This window comes from Lemur catta, chromosome 9, assembly GCF_020740605.2.
Source record: "Lemur catta isolate mLemCat1 chromosome 9, mLemCat1.pri, whole genome shotgun sequence".
Classification (NCBI taxonomy): domain Eukaryota; kingdom Metazoa; phylum Chordata; class Mammalia; order Primates; family Lemuridae; genus Lemur; species Lemur catta.
In genome coordinates, this window is record NC_059136.1 from 5,119,590 (window position 1) to 5,136,968 (window position 17,379).

Genomic DNA, 17,379 nt, shown 5'->3' on the forward strand with positions numbered 1-17,379 from the left:
TGAACTATGAATACGTTCCTATTTCTCTCATCTATTTCTCCTTGTTTCCTAGGTTTTTGTGGAGACTCTGGATAAGTGTTTCGAAAATGTGTGTGAATTGGATTTGATCTTCCATATGGATAAGGTACATTCTCTTCCAAACCAGGGTTACTGGAAAACTAAGAACCTAGGGCATCTCTAGCCGCCTCCACACCTTCATGTTCTTTCTTTTGTTTTTTTACTGTGAGGTAGTCCTACAATCTATTTTATTTAGTAATTTAAGTTTAATAGTTTGGGTTTTTTTTTTTTCCACTAAGATCTATTAACAGTTTTAACATGCATAAGATTAATATGGGGACTATATCATGGTTCATCTATTTACAGACAGACTTCTTGGTATAGGACAGTGATGTCATTGGCTACCTGACCAAAGGTGAGATAAATAGTTTTGTGTCGATTATACGATTAGTTTCTTAGGCATAGGCCAGTGACAGTGAAGCTCTGAAATAATCATAACACAGGGACTTTGACATAGCTAGTAAAATTTATGTTAATATCTTTCCTAAAGAATAATACAGTGACTAAGACATCTGTTACATAATTTGAGACCAGGCGATACTCTGTAGGAAAGCACACTATCAGAGGCAGAATTAAAGTAGTCTCAAGTCCATGTTCTCAGATTTGTTTTGCTAGCATAACTATGACATGGCCTGTGTCTTCATACAGTATCAAATATGAGAGATAGCAAGCAAGGATATATGGGAACTGCCACATTTGTTTTATACGATTGGGCACATTCTGTCCCCAGTGCTGTTTACTGGTGGAGGCTGGTGTATCCTAAGTTTACTTGGTCCTGGTTTTTCCTCAACTGATTATTCACTATGATCCATGGCCCTTGGAGGGAGATAGGATTTTTAGGAACTACTACTAATCACTGAGCAATGATCCTTTATTAACCGGTTTTCATTATGACGAGGCAGGAGATTTTAGATCTGTTGTTGCTAGCATTGCCATCTAGAGGACTTTCTTGTTGTTTTCATGTAGGATCTTCAGTCTCAGTTGACTACCAAGGTTTGCAGATGCCGCTTTATAGGCTAATGCAGTGAGAGTATTCTTAAGTTTGGATGTTGGAATGAAGCAAAGTTTTCTCACTCACCATCTGACTTGGCTCTGTGGCTCCGTCGGCAGCCTGGTGCGGAAGAATCATGGAACCCCATTCCTTCTTTAGATACCTGACTTGGGACTCCTTGGCAGCCTCACAAGGCTTCCAGTACTCACTGATGCTGTTGAGTCACCCTCCCTTTCATGTGAGAGGGTCTTGGAAACTTGAGAGATCACTTAGTGCCCTCTCTTTGCAAGCACTTAGACATGTTTTATGGTTGTCAGTTATTAAGGGTGCTGCTATCTTATAATTTCTGTCAAGGATAGCCATAGTTCAAGTCTAGTTCCCTTTTGTACTTAGTGGGGAAAGAGAGTGGTATTAGTATTATTAAAGAAACTTGAAAACATGAAGGGAATGGAGGAGTGTCTTCTATAGGCCTTATTGTTATTATTTAATTTAATTAATTTATTTTATTTATTTATTTCTTGAGACAGAGTATCGCTTTGTTGCCCTGGCTAGAGTGAGTGCCGTGGCATTAGCCTAGCTCACAGCAACCTCAAACTCCTGGGCTTAAGCGATCCTACTGCCTCAGCCTCCCGGGTAGCTGGGACTACAGGCATGTGCCACCATGCCCAGCTAATTTTTTTTATATGTATTTTAGTTGGCCAGATAATTTCTTTCTATTTTTTTTAGTAGAGACAGGGTCTCACTGTTGCTCAGGCTGGTCTCGAACTCCTGACCTTGAGCGATCCACTCGCCTGGGCCTCCCAGTTATTTAATTTATTTTTGTTTTTTTGAGACAGAGTCTTGCTCTGTTGATATGAGTGAGAATACTCCTACCCTTAGAACTCTGTCTCTGGGAGAGTGGGTGTTCCAGTGCTTTAAGGCTTCCATTCATTCAGTCAACAATTTTTTTTTTTTTTGAGACAGGGTCTCACTCTGTCATCCTGGCTACAGTGCAATGGTGTCATCATAGCTCAATGCAATCTCAAACTCCTGGGCTCAAGCAATTCTGCTTCAGCCTCCTGAGTAGCTGGGACTACAGGCACGTGCCACCATGCCCAGCTAATTTTAATAGAGACCAGGTCTTGCTTTTGCTCAGGCTGATCTTGAACTCCTGACCTCAAGTGATCCTCCTGCCTTGGCCTCCCAGAGTGCTAGGATTATGGGCATAAGCCACTGCTCCTGGCCTGATATTATTTTAAAACACTTTTTTTTATTGTGAAATACAAGTTGTTACCTTTGGAGTTTCCATGTGGTATGCAAAGCGGGTTCCTTTGCAGTTTCCACCTGCTTACCAGGCTGGAGACACATTTCTCAACATATCAGAGCATAGATTCAGACACATATTTTACTGGGAATAGAGGGATTTTCCAAGCAGAAGAAAAGGCACAGATCCTTTCTCCTCCCATTGTCCTCATAGAGGGTGTGTCAAGGCTGATGTCTGCTGGAGTGACTGCTGCTTCCCCCCCTCCCCCAGTGCTCTCTTTTTATCAGGCAACTGTGAGAGAAGCCTTACCAGTGAAGAGATACACGAAGTGCTTGGACACCAGGCAATCTGTATTTGAGTGCCAGCTGTTTATAGAAGTTGTCTGGAAATGCCAGGAGCCCAACACCTGAAAACTTGGGGGCCTGTGGAATGATACAACTGGAAGAGACAGTTGCAGGTCCTGTAGGAAGTTGTGCTTGGGTACAGCCCCTCTCACTAGGAGAAGGGGGAGCCCCCTCCCAGTCCAAGCTAGTTTATTGTCTAAGCAACCCAGAGTATGCTTCCAAGGTGACTTTCAGAATCATAACGTATGTTGGTTTGTGTCTTACCTTCTTTGCTTGCTATTATTGTAAGAATCATCCATTTTTGTGCATGTAGCCTTAGGTTGTTTAATTTCATCGCTGAGTAACATTCTATTATATGAATGTAGCAGATTTATTTATCTATTCTGTGACTAATGGATTTGAATTGTTCGAGTTTGGGGCCATTATGAAACACACTGCCATGAATATTCTTGAAAATGTATGCTGTTGTACATTTTTGTTTATTTCTGTTGGAACATCTGTTTCTCTTAGTAGTGGAATTGCTAGGTTACAGATGGGCCCTCTAGGAAAGAGAAGAAGGGGAAGCCGTCCCTTATGGTTAGGGTTTTTCAGATCCAAGAAATCTTTTGTTTCCCTGAGGTTATGAACACATTATTCTATATTATCTTCTAAAAGCTTTAAGTCTGTAACTCACCTGGAGTATATTTTTATATGGTACGGTCCAGTTTCACTTTTTTCCGTAGTATGGATACCCAAGGTTTATAGCACCATTTATTGAAAAGATCTTTTCCCTATTGTTCTTTCTTTAGCACCACCTTTGTCATAAATTAAGAATCCATGGCTCTGTTTCTATACTCTGTCCTCTTTTTCTAGTTCTCCACACCACACTGTCTTAATTACGATAGTATTGTTTTTTTACTTTTTGTTTTTTTTTTATAGAGACAGAGTCTTGCTCTGTCACCCAGGCTGGACTGTAGTGGCACAGTCATAGCTCACAGCACTCTTGGGCTCCAGGGCTCCAGCAATCCCCCTGTCTCAGCTTTCTGAGTAGCTAGGACTACAGGTGTGTGTGACCACGCCTGCTAATTTAAAAAAAAAATTTTTGTAGAGGTGAAGTCTGACTGTGTTGTCCAGGCTGTTCTCAAATTCCTAGTCTCAAGCCATCCTCCTGCCTCAGCCTCCCATAGTGCTAGGATTACAGGTGTGAGCCACTGCACCCAGCCATACGATAATTTCTTAAGAAGTTTTATAACTGTTGGAGAGAAAATCCACCCACTTTCTTCTTCAGGAGTAGCTTTGTTGTTCTTGGTCCCTTCTATTTTAGTACACAATTTAGAGTTAACTTAAAAATTACTCACACCACACACACACAAGTCTGTTGAGATTTTGATTGGAATTTCATCAAATCTGTAGAACTTCTGAGGAGAATTTACATTTTTACAATATCTAGTTTTATCCATAGTATGGTATATCTATCTCTCCATTTCTTTAGGTCTTCTTTGAGTTTCTCAATGAACATTTATAATTTTTTCCCATAGAGATTTTACATATATTTGTTTATTGCTGCTATATAGAAATCGCTTTATTTTTATATGTTGATGTTAAAACCAGAGATTGTATTAAACTCTTGTTAATTCTGATGTTCTATCTGTCAACATGTCAACGTTTTCCTCATTTCTTTCTAACCCTGGTACCTTTTATGTCTTTTTCTTGCCTTACTCTGCTGACAAGGACCTCCAGTGTTGTAGTCAATAGAAGTGGTGACAACGGGCATCTGGTCTTGTTCCTGGTTTCAAGGGGAGCTTTCATTCTGTCATCGTGAAGTAAAATATTTGCTATAGGTTTTTTGGTAAATATTCTTTATGAGATTAAGGAAGTTCCTTCCTTTCTCTTCCTAGTGGTTAAAGGTTTTTAATTATGAAAGGATGTTAAAAGGTATCAAAAGCTTTTTTTCCATCTCCTGAGGTAATCATGATTTTTTTTTGCCTCGTCCTTCTAATGTTGCTGTTTAGACATCTGTGAGGAAGCCTGCTAGAGCAGTAAAATAATTCCAGTTCTAGCTATTTTATTGCACATGCCTTTTAAAAGGAAATAAAAGGCCATAAAAATGTTGCTCTTTCTCATATGTCTTATCTTCAAATAAGTTCCATAAAGTATTTTGCTACCGTTGCAAGTTTCTCTTATAGTTATAAAACTGTTGTTCACATGGTGTTAAGGAAATGACTGGTTCATATCTCCTGCGGTTTTTGACAAGCAATGATACAAGGAGTTAGAATCCCACCCTACTCATCTTTAAAATCTCTCGAGATAGTTGGAGCATATGCTTCTGGATGGGTCTGAGCCCGAGAAAACCTCCTAGTATGGAATTTACAATCTCTGCTACGGATAGGCTGCTGAAATGGGAAAACACCGAGGGTTCAAAATTGAACTGGTCAGCACTAAGATGACAGGATCATAAATAGCAATAATGAATTACATTTGTCAAATGGCTCTTCTGGGAACAGAGCTTGTAATAATAAAGCTCATTAACACCCTCCACACCCTAGTGACGCTGAAGCAGGTATCCTGATTGCTGGTCTTCAGGAATGGAGGGATCAGTGAGGTCGGACACAGATTTTTGTGTTTTTGATAATGAAGGAGGAGCTGTTTTGGCCTGGAAGAATAAAACGTTTTGTTTGAGTTTAGTTCTTGTAAAAGGTGCTTGTGAAGATAGCTGACCAGCCCTGGCTCCCTCTGCTTCTCTGTCTGGCTGTGCCTGAGAGAGAAGAGGGGAGCCAGGCCAACCTTGTGTCCCATCACATCCCTACCCCTTCTCTGTTGATGCTTGATAGGTAAAAATTTTGTGGCAGAATTTTTTATTTTTGGCTTAAGCAATACGGAAATTTATCATCTCACATACACAAAGGGCAGCTGTAGGTCAGAGCTAAAGGGTGATTGAGACAACGGTTTAATAATGTCTTCAAAGACCCAGATACCATAGTCTTCCTTTATCTGAGTTTCCCTTTCTGCAGTTTCAGTTACCCACAGTCAGCTGCAGTCCAAAAATATTAAATGGAAAATGACAGAAAAAGCAATTCTTAAGTTTTAAATTGTGTGCTGTTCTGAGTAACGTGATGAAATGTTACTGTCCCCCTCTGGGACGAGAATCATCCCCTTGTCCAGTGTGTCCACGCTATACACACCCGTTAGTCACTGAGGAGCTGTCTCAGTTATCGGGTCTGCCGTTGTGGTATCACAGTGCTCCTGTTCAAGTAACCTTTTTTTTACCTCTTAATGGCCCCTAAGTGCAAGAATAGTGATGCTGGCATATTGTTTTCCTTTTTTTTTTTTTTTTGTTGCCTGTTGCCTGGGCTAGAGTTCCGTGGTGTTAGCTTAGCTCACAGCAACCTCAAACTCCTGGGCTCAAGTGATCCTCTTACCTCAGCCTCCCAAGTAGCTGGGACTACAGGCACTCTCTACCACTCCTGGCTTGCTTTTTTGTTTCTATTTTTAGCTGCCTGGCTAATTTTTTCTATTTTTAGTAGAGATGGGGTCTTGCTCTTGCTCAGGCTGGTCTCGAACTACTGAACTCAAGCGATCCCTCCTGCTTCTGCCTCCAGAGTGCTAAGATTACAGGCATGAGCCACCATGCCCGGCCGATGCTGGCATATTGTTATAACTGTTCTATTTATTAGTAGTTATTAATCTCTTACTGTACCTAATTTACAAATTACATTTACCTTAGATATGTATATAAAGGAAGAAACATAGTATATAATAGGCTCGGTACCATCTACAGTTTCAGACATTCACTGGGGGTCTTGAAACGTGTGCTCCACAGGTAAGGGGGTACTTCTGTATTTTCCATCTGTTATCTTCAATTCTTAGTGTTGGCTGCATAATATTTTTCAGAGGTCAGGATCATATTCCTTCAGAACAACTGACAGAGACCAGCAATAATGATTTCTTAAATTTTTAAGATTGCTATAGTTTGTTAAAAAAAAGAAAAGAAAAATAAAAGCTAAGATTGCTGCAAACTACACTTAGTATCTACTACAATACACACTCTCACTTTCCTTACTTGACTTTGCACTGCTTCAATGCACAATCTCATTGATTGCCTGCTACCTGAGATTACAGAGAACCTCTTTGGTATGTTTATTCATTCCTTATTACTGGTTAAGGAAATTAGGATAATAGTGTACACAAAACAGCAAAATTTGATTTCTAGAACTATCTGTTTGATATCCAGCCTTTTCAATAAAACCTAGTATTTGTCAAAGTTATAGCAGTAAGTGAAGCTTAGTACCACTGGAGGTGTTGCAGATAAAACAAATTGTATATTGCTTTGGTTGCTGATTTGTAGGTGACCTAAAAAGGCTGGGATTGAGATTAGATTCTACTGTTCTTGTTATTATCCCTTGTATTGCAGAAATGGATTGTCTACTCTGAGATAAGAAGCAGAATTTCTTGATCCCTAACTGAGAACCCGTTGCCAGGCTTAATTTTTGTCAATCAAGGTAGACTAGATAGATAATACATTACTCCAAAATCCCAATCGCTTATAACAACAGGGTGTATTTCTTACTTATGTGACACGGCCATTGTGTTCTCTCTCTCACTGTAGTTACTCAGGGGTCCAGGCTGATGGAAATCCTCCTCATCATGTGCTTCTACCTGTGTACTTCTGTATTGGCTCTTAAAGTGGCACATCCCATTAAACTCACATTTTGGTGGTCAAAATAAGTCACATGCCCACACCCGAGGACCTAGGGAGGTACAGTCCTACCATGTGCCTAGGAGGGAGCAGAACCCGAATTAGTTTTGAATATTACTAATGACTGCTACAGTTTTGCATTTATTTTCTTAGAGGAAAAGCTGACATTTGATTCAGTATCACTATATAAGAGGGTACCTAGAAATTTTAGTATCAGAAAAATAGAGGATTACTCTTTTAAGAAAGGAAACATGGTTGAATCTTAGGAAAAGGCATCTCACATAGCATCTTTTCAGTTTCTCTAACAGAATATTTGATATTATATCTTATATACTTCCCAAATGAATTTAAGATGACTTACAAAATTAAAATTCCCTAACAGTGTAAATTGCTTTCATATCTGGGAGGCAAGTGACCCCTTTTTATAGATGCTTTCTGTAAATCTGTCCTTACCTTGGCTCTCTGACCTTGGTGAAGTACTGATGTCTGTTGAAAGTATATTTGTCTTTTTTCTCTGATTATCAGGTAAATAACAAACATTTATTAAATATTCACTATGAGAAGGTTGCCATGTTATATATGGAGATACAAAGATATAAAAGTCAAATTCCTTATCATCAAGAAGCTCATAGTCCAGCTAGAAAGATGGATCACACAGACATTCCTTGGTCTTGGAGTAAGCAGTGTATTTTGGAAAAGATACTGTCAGTTGAATGTAATTTTTCGGTAGGTATGGTGTTTATACTGGGGAGCTCTTGTACTACTTTTTATAGAAGTGATCATAAGCACTGCCTTAGGTATATATATCTGCATATTGCATTTCATAAAGCTAAAGTGAATATAAATTATTTACATAGAATAATACAGAACCTAATCAGAAGCTTTTTTATTTAATATTATTTGATCAGAAGTAGAGAAAGAAGAATGGGACTTTGAAGACATAGGTGTCTCTGAGGCGAGGCCCTGCCACCGAGATGGGCAGGCTGGATGGTAGCCACCTGCAGCTTTTGGCTGAGCGACTGGGGTCCTGGATATAGGAGCATGGCAGGCAGCCTCCTGACTGAGTGCGGTGGCCCTTGTGCTGCCCTTGAGCCGTACTGCCTGTGTAACAACACAGGCAGGGCTGGCTCAGCACCACAAGCGTGACTTGCCTTAAGCCAGATAGCTGTGGGGAAAACACTGGCGATCTGAGGTAGAAGATCGATGCCAAGTGAGAAGAGCAGTGAGGGCTGTGTAAATTCCTCAGTAGAGAAATTATCAAGGGAGGAGTAGTCATAGGAAGGGAAATTAATATTAATTGGACAACTGCCAAATGCCGGGCGTAGTGCTAGGTACTTTATCCTCAGCAATCTTTTATAAGGTAGGTGGTGGTATTCCCGTATAACAGTTGAGGAAACTGAAACTCAGACTGCAGTACCTGAAACTTTAAAACCTATGTTCTTTCCACTAAACCACAGAATTCAAGAATTTTAAAGCATAAATATTATGATGGATATAGATATAAAAATTTGTAGAGAATTCTAGGAGACAAAACAGTAGGAACAAAGGCTATGGCAGCCAGTGGGGGGAATGTGTGAATGTTAGGGCTAAGGGCCTCAAGAGATTTGGAACTAGGCATAAATTCCAGCCAGACAAAGGGTCCCCCAGTGGAGGCAGTGTTTACATTTTGAACAGTGCAATTTTCATGGAATTGCTGGTATTTAGTGGCCCTGGCCCCTTCTACTAAATGCCAGTAGGGCGCCTGCCTGATAAATTTCCAGATGCCCACTGAGGTAGGAACAGTACTGTCCTAGATCAAGACCATGGGGTTAGGGTACAGGGTATGGGTATGGAATTTAGTCTAAGAGAAGTTTGAAGTAGTAGACAGCCATCCAATTGTGGAGAGCCTTGGCCTCTGTGTTGCTGAGTCCAATGGACACTTTCCAGTGTCCTTTTCACCAAGCAACTTTGATATTTCCTCATTCTTATTAATGAAACATTCTTTGTTCTTAGTTCTGTGATTCACATTCACATTTTGGTATTTTTTCTACCTTTCTGGCCATTCTCTTTGGCCCTTTGGGCTTCTTACCTCTTAAATGGTCCTTCTTCTCTTTTCTCTTATACAACCTCTGCTTAGAAAATCTCTTATAATCCCATGACTTCATTTATCTATCTGCTGGTAACTCTTCAGTTACCATCCAAACTCACTACACTTCAAACTCAGTATGTCCGAAACAATCTCCATCCCCCTGCATCTCTAGACTCACCCTGTGACTCACCCTTCAAAAAAGTTCTCAAAAAGCCTTTCCTGGCACTCCCTTCCCACCCATGAACTGAAATAGGTTTATTTGTCTGGTTAAAAGCACAGACTCTGAGCTGGATGTGGTGGCTTACACCTGTAATCCCAGCAACTCCAAGGCTGAGGCAGGAGGATCACTTGAGCCAAGGAGTTTAAGGTTGCAGTGAACTGTGATTGCACCACTGCACTCCAGCCTGGGTGACAGAGTGAGATCCTGTCTCTTAAAAAAAAAAAAATCGTAGACTCCAGAGGCTTCATGACTAAGCTTGAATCCTGGCTCTGCCACTTAGGGACTGAATGGCTTGTGCCTTAGGAGCTTATGCATGACAGCACCTAGTTTTTACGGTGGCTGTGAGGATAAAATATATTTAAAGTGCTTAGAACTGTGCCTACACATAGTATTTCATGACTTTGTTTCTCCCACCGGGTAGTATTTTGAAGATAGGGATCAGACTGTTTTGTTCACCACTGTATCTTCCATTTGTAGCACAATAGTTGGTTCATATTGGTTACTCAATTACTGTCAAATTCATATATCCATTTCCTGTTCTAGGTGGGAATTCATATATCCATCCATATCCTGGGGTAGCAGTTAATGAAACATTCCTGTCTTCATGACTCTTATGTCTAGTAGGGGGAGACAAAATAAAATGTATGTTAGCTGCTGGTAAATGCAGGCGAGAAAATATAGCAGGGTAAGGGTTGGATAGACATGGCTTGATATTTTATATAGACTAGTCAGAAGGCATCTGATGAGATGGCCTTTGAGCAAAAACCTGAAGGAAGTAAGAGGGGAGCCAGTCATATCCTGAAACACACAATCCTGAACGCCATAATCCTGAGTGTTGAAATCCCAAGAGGTCAAATCCTTAAAATCACAACCTGGAAAGATCAAAATCCCAAAAATATAATTCTGGAAAAAATTTTAAAAGATATTTATTTACATTTAGAAAGGGGATTTATTTGAGAAACATAAAAAATAATGACAAAACACTTCATAGGCCACTTTACACAATGAAATAGGCAATAATACATATATTTTTGCAGGCATAAGCACTCAGGTATGCTAATGACAGTTGGCACAGGTATAATAGTTGTGAGCTGACAAACCCTATTCTTTAAGAAGTAGGTCAAAAAGAGAAAAGTATATCACTAATTGTGTGCATCCAGCTTTATAACTGTAATCATCTGAAATAGGTGACAACAACCTAAGTCTTTGACAAGGTTGATCAAAAACCACAGTGGATCACCACCGCATGTGCCAAAGAACTGAGATCTCAAGAAATTTTATCTTTCATAAATGCAGATGTACATAAGGGCATCTCTTCGTTTATTGAGAAAGTTTGAGGGTTTTTACATACATGTACATGCTTACACATGAAGTTTATGTTGAGATAATGTACTTTTTTTTTAGATTTTTAAAAAATATATACACCTATTAACAAAACTAAGTCTGAAAGAGATAAGGTACTTTTGTGGAGTCAAATTTCTGATGGCCAAGGCAGCAGAAGAAAGTCTGTCCCAGCTCTCAGAGAGGCCAATTCACCTCTGGGCCCCCAGCTGATTGAATGATACTTGCCAACACTGAGGGCAGATCTTCCGTACCTAATCCACTGATGTCCTCTGGAAACACCCCCACAGATATACTCAAAATAATGTTTTCCCAGGTTTCTAGGTATTCCTTAAAGCAGTCAAGTTAACACCTAAAATAAAGTACACAAGTCCATCGCTTGTTAACTTGGCACCCATATGCATCTACTTAAACCATACTTGATTTTCAACTAAAGACAATAACAAGGTAATGGTTTGCCTAACATGATGCAACTATCCTGCATACAACCAAAAACACACTAATTCCTTCTCCAGAATTCAGTTTTCAGGATTTCAACTTTCGGGATTTTAATCTTTCAGAATTTTGATTTTTATTTAAGTTAGAGATTTTGATCTTTTGGGATTTCAACATTTGGGATTATGGTGTTTTGGGATTGTGTTTTTTGGGATTATGATCCAAACGCAAGTAAGAGAGATGTGGCTTTCTGGAGAAGAACGTTCCAGGCAGATGGAACAGCAAGTATAAAGACCTTGAGGCAGGAGAATGTTGGACGTGTTTGAGGAGCAACAGGTGAGCCAGTGTGGCTGGACTGCAGTGAGCAAGGTGGGAAGGGACAAATGAGATAGGATGGGGAAGAGGATAGGTCATCGTAGGTTGTTGTTACAGAAGAAACTGGCCAGAGTCAGAAGAGTCACTGCCTGTGGGGAGGGGGAAGTAGGTAACTGTGGGTACTTTTCAAAAATGTTGTACCATGTGCACATATTGCTAAGGTATCACCTTGGACCTCTTAGGCTCAGTACACTGAAGAGTACAGGCAGTCCTCTCTCTATACAAGCTTTATTGCCTAGTGCAGTTAACAGTTAAATTGCTCTCTGCTCCTCTAAGGCAAAGTCTGAGTTTGAGGCCAGATAAATCGATAAATTGTCTGCAGATTATCCCTTCATTCTAGCTTAGGGACAGTGATTAACTCCTAGTGCACAAGTAGGGAGGGCCAAGGGAGTGTGTGCACAGCAAAGATAATGTCCCAGAGTATGGTGTAGGACACGTTTTTTAGTCTGAAAGTAGAGGGATTTACGTGCCTGGTGAAAACCAGTGCTATATTTATGCCTTGGTCACTGTTAAATCTTTGTGACCTTATCTGTTTATTACTTCAAAAATTAAGGTTCACATTCTGTAGAGAACAATTTGTTGAACCTGTTTCGAAGTCAGCCGGGTTTATACTGTACCAGCAGTTCAGGGCACAGGCATGCCCAGGCCTGTTCTTCCTGGTCTAACTACTGACAGCAGTGAAGGGAAATCATCCTGTCAGAGCCAGGGGCCATGCATTTCCTGTGTTCTGCTCAATCACTACATCAGTGTATCCTGTGGGATGTTCAGAATCCACATACCTGAATTTTCCCTATGGGTATCATGCTTAGTGTTGGTTACAGAAGTCTCAGGGAAGGAGTGGAAGATTCTCTACTCATTGGGCCTGACCCCTCGGGCCTTTAAGACTGCTGCTCCTACCTACAGTGTGAGCAGGGCAATGGGCATGTTCTCTACAGCTCTGTCCCTGGCACCCTGCTAGCCCTTCTGTTTATGCATTCACCCTTTTTTTTTAGACAGTGTGTCTCTCTGTCACCTGGGCTAGAGTGCCATGGCATTAGCCTAGCTCACAGCAACCTCAAACTCCTGGCCTCAAGCGATTCTCCTGCCTCAGCCTCCCGAGTAGCTGGGACTACAGGCGTGTGTCACCATGCCCAACTAATTTTTTTCTATTTTTAGTTGCCTGGCTAATTTTTTCTATTTTTAGTAGAGATGGGGGGTCTCACTCTTGTTCAGGCTGGTGTTGAACTACTGAGCTCAAGCGATCCTCCTACCTCGGCCTCCCAGAGTGCTAGGATTACAGGGGTGAGCCACTACGCCCGGCCCTATGCATTCACCCTTGAGCACTCATCCACTCTGTTACAGACGGCTCACAAATCTACACTTCATGCTGACCCAAGCTAAAGGCTTGTTCCCAGGAGTGTGCAGCACCTCTCCATCTGGATGACCTGCCACCACTTCAAATGTAGTAAGCACCAAACCACACATTGTCTCCTCCCTACTTCATATCCTTTCCTACCCACCCCTTCCTCACCTCCTCACCCATATTCCCTTCTTAGCTTTCCTAGTTCTCAGCAATACCATCTTTCTTCAAGGCATGAAATCTCGGGGATGCGTACTTCCCCTTCTATTTCCAGGTAGTCACCAGATGACCTCACTTCTTTCAATATTTTCTTCAAGTCTACCTCTTCCTTTCCTTTCTTTTCTTTTCTTTTCTCTTTTTTTCCTTCCCTTTACTGAATCCAGGCACCCAAAACATCAGCTAACACATCAGCTCCAGGTGACTGCAGCAGCTCTCTCCAATGTTGCCCCCAACCTCCCTCGCCCATCTAATCTTCCACAGAAAACGTTTCTTTCATCTTCCCTTCAGTCTACACTGATTGGTTTATGTGCAGTAGATACATGTCCCAATTCTGTGTTTTTTAATTTCAAGGAACTTTTCAGGTATGCTGTCTGATTAGCACAGCTATAGGCTTATTTTTAAAAACCAGATTCTAATTAGACCTTGACTTTCAAAGTCATGACCTGTGCATACTTGCTAGTTTCAGGGTGGACTCACTCACTTTGCCTTTGCTCCCCTGGGAGGTAACCTCTGGGTAGACTCAGGAGGAACCCTGTGTTTCTTAAGTGGGATTCTGCATGAAGTGGCTTTGTGGGCTTTGGGCTTTCCAGATTCTACCTGGTAACTTATGCAGCCCTCTTAAAGACCTCTTTGTGCCTCAGTTTTCTTCAGTTGTAAAACAGGGATATCATATTTCATTGACTCACTTCTTTGGTAAGATACATGATTTTAACATGTCATATCAAGATTTGTCTTATAAATCAATGGTATGTCATAATTTAATTGGCAACATTTTTCTTTTTTAGTGATACATAAAATAATGGTGTGTTTTACAAGCAGTGGAGTCTTGGATTTGATGAAATATAGTAACATCCACCATTTAGTTATTTTGAAGATTGGAGTTACTGAGTAGTTGCTTAGCTCAATAAATGGTAAATTTGTCTTTACTTTTTTCCTGCTGAAAAAAGTACTTTTTCCCTCTGCCTCCAGTATTGCCCCCTTAAATCATTCTTTACACACCAGCCTAATGATATATTAAAAAATTTGTTTTTGTCGAACTCCTTCATGTAAATGATTCAAAGGCTCCATACTCCCACCTGCAGTGATTCTTAAAGAGAAGGAGGACATGCCTCACTCCCCTCCACCACCTTCCCCAAAACCCTCAGGAATGTTAAGTGGCACTGAGTGATTGAGGGGAGTGTGTTATGCAAGTGAATTTTCGTAAGTGTTAAAAAAAAAGTTGGAGATCAGTGCCAAGAGGATGAAGCTGAAGCCCCTTAATACCCTACACGAAGACCTCCATGAGCTCTCCCAGCCTGTCACTCTAGCCTCACTCTTGCCATCTCTTGGCTTTGAAGTGTATGCTCCAAAAACACTGAACTATTTGTGTAACTTGTCCTTGGGGATGTTATAGCTTTGTATGTCTTTGACCTGCATGTACAGGGCAAGTAAGTAGGTGGAGTGGAGCCCAGGGCTGTTCCATGGGCAGTGTTTTAGAAGGAACAGGAACTGTGGGGATGGAGATCATCTCCTCAGAAACAGGTTTGTGGATCTAGGTGTGGAATTTAGAATTTTTTTTGATGGTCAGATTGTACTTCACTTATCTACCTACCTGCTGTTTGTTCAGATTAGGCAGAGTGATAGAATCCCAGGGTAGAAGGCAGGGACTTATTTTTGTTGCTCTAGAGGACACAGGTAGGATCAGGGGATGGAAATGATTTGATGCATATTATACCTCAATGCAGCAAAGAACTTTCTGACAGTTATTGCTGCTCAGCAGTAGAATGGACAGCTCAGGACCAGTAGTGAGCTCTCTTCACTGACAGGAAGGTTTTTTCACCGAAGTGAAGGATCTCTACGGTTACAAAGAACAGATTCCTACACTGGAAAGGAGGTTGAATGTGATGACTTTGATTATAGCTACCAAATTAACTAACATCCATCAAGTACTTAGTGACAGGCATATAATAGCTAAGTGCTTTATATACAGTGTCTTGTTTATTCCCTGTGTCATCTTTTTTATCTTTAGAATAGGCCTGACAGCTAAGAATTTTGGTTTTCCCTATTTACAGGTGAAGAACCTGAAGTTTAGAGATAGGAAGCCTCAGTTTCTCCAAGGTCACACAGCCAGTAAGCGGCAGAGCCAGAATTCAGACCCTGGACTCTCTGATTCTGGGCCTACTCTCTCTACACTGTGCAACGCTGCCTACAGTGTGCCCTCCTACTTTAACATCCCAAATGTAGAAAAAGATGTATTTGCGTCATGTTTTGTTAGCAGCTAACCCAATCAGGGAGAGGGTAAAATTCAAGAGGACAAGGTTTGGATTGTTTTCTGTAGTCACTACTGTGCTTGACATTTGAGACCAGTACTGCAAACAGGTAGGAGAGAAGGGAGGATGAAACACTAGGCTAGAAAGAAAAAGTCCTGCTAGAACATTTTTAAGAAATTATTTCACAGAGAACCCTGACTCGTAAGACAAATTGGTTTAAAAATCAGCTGGTCCAAAGGTAGCGAGTTATCTCACTTGATGGTTCACAGTTAGTTACAGATTGAACTCCTTGTTCTACTACTTCCCCCCTCCTCACTACTGGACTTGACTAGTCTTTGAAAAAAATAAAAATAAAGGAAGTAATAATACGAAGCGAGTATACTTTACTGTAGTCAACCATACATACTCAAAGAGCATAAACTATGAAGCTAGTAAGTGAGTGATCCTCTAATTTAAAAAAAAGATGATGATGATATATTAGTAGAACATGAAGAATAATTAATAAGTTCCTAGGCAATTTGCTATTCTCTCTGCCTGGAGGTGTTTTCCTCCATTTGCCATTTAGATTAAGGCTCACCTTCCTCTGAGCTATTAATAACAGCACTTTGTACTTGGGTCATGGTATTTATGACAGTCTTCCTTTTATTATAGTTAATTCTACGTGCATAGTTAATTCTTACGTGATTCTAAGCCATTTGCGAACAGGGTCCACATCTTATCTTCATTTAAGTGCTTAACATTCTATGACGTTAGCATATTTGAAAATAGACGTTGTTACAGGTTACATTCTTTTGGTGAAAATGAGTGAATGCCTTAAACCTAATACATTACCTTATGTGCAGGAGGTACAGCAGGGTCACATATACAAATTTAACTTATTTAATTCTATCCATTTGTCCAAGAAAAAAAAGAAAAGAAAAATTCTAAATCCAGGATGATTCTGCCCTCAATTCTACTCAATTAGTATATTCCTGGAGTGAGTGTGAGATGAAATATTTGAAGCTGCTCTTCTTTGCCTCTGCTGTTTTATGCCTGTCATGTGCCTCTCATAAGCATCTTAGGGTGCTTAGAGTGATTCTAATGCTTAAAATAAAATTTCAATCTGTGTGGTCCTTAAATAAGCCACCCACTTCATCTGGTACTCAACAGCAAAAAAGAAAACCAAAAAAGTCTAAACAGTAATCACTATCATCACTGGCAGAAAAATTAGCTATGTTGGACTACATAAATGATTTAAGGGATTTTTGGCCAGGTATAGTTTCCATCTTACTTGGTGACTTGAGAATTTATACCTTATGTAAGATGACATGCCACTAGATTCATTCATTGCTCATTGAAAGAATGTATGGTCCTGTGAGTGAAAGAAAGAGAAAAAGAAATCAAGAAAGAAAGAAATCTAAGGCTAAGGATTGAGTCTTGTGGAATTTTGTGACGAGAAAACGTCTAGAGAAAACCGTGGAAATGTCTAGTCTGAAGATCAAAAAAGTAATAAAAGTGGTTCAGGAGATGCTAGTAGCAGGTGAAAGAGAAATACAGAACTTTACAAAGCTTTCTCTGCCTGCTTTCTTTACTATAGCAGAGGTGCTTAGGACCAGACAACTCTGTGTGCTTGAGAGTTCCTGGAAGTATCGCAGCATGTACAATTCATTAATTGAGATTGTTACGGAAAGCTCTGCACTTGTCCTCAGGGCCGCATCAGAAGAACGAGGACAAGTGGTTTGAGGAGAAAGAAAGAGAAGGTTATTACTTTGCTGGCAAAGGAGAAAAAATGGCAGAATCTTATCTCAAAACCCAAATTTCCTGAATATAAGCGGAAATACAAA

At 40.4% G+C, this 17,379-nt stretch overlaps 1 protein-coding gene across 1 annotated transcript in view; it reads left to right on the top strand.

The window, feature by feature from the left end:
* The window catches only part of AP3S2 (adaptor related protein complex 3 subunit sigma 2), a 46,246-nt gene that overhangs the window by 14,983 nt on the left and 13,884 nt on the right, over positions 1 to 17,379 (top strand). The window contains exon 4 of the mRNA XM_045561707.1: positions 53 to 124. Within this exon, the coding sequence (XP_045417663.1) occupies positions 53 to 124 (72 nt within the window). The remainder of the gene's footprint in view (positions 1 to 52; positions 125 to 17,379) is intronic.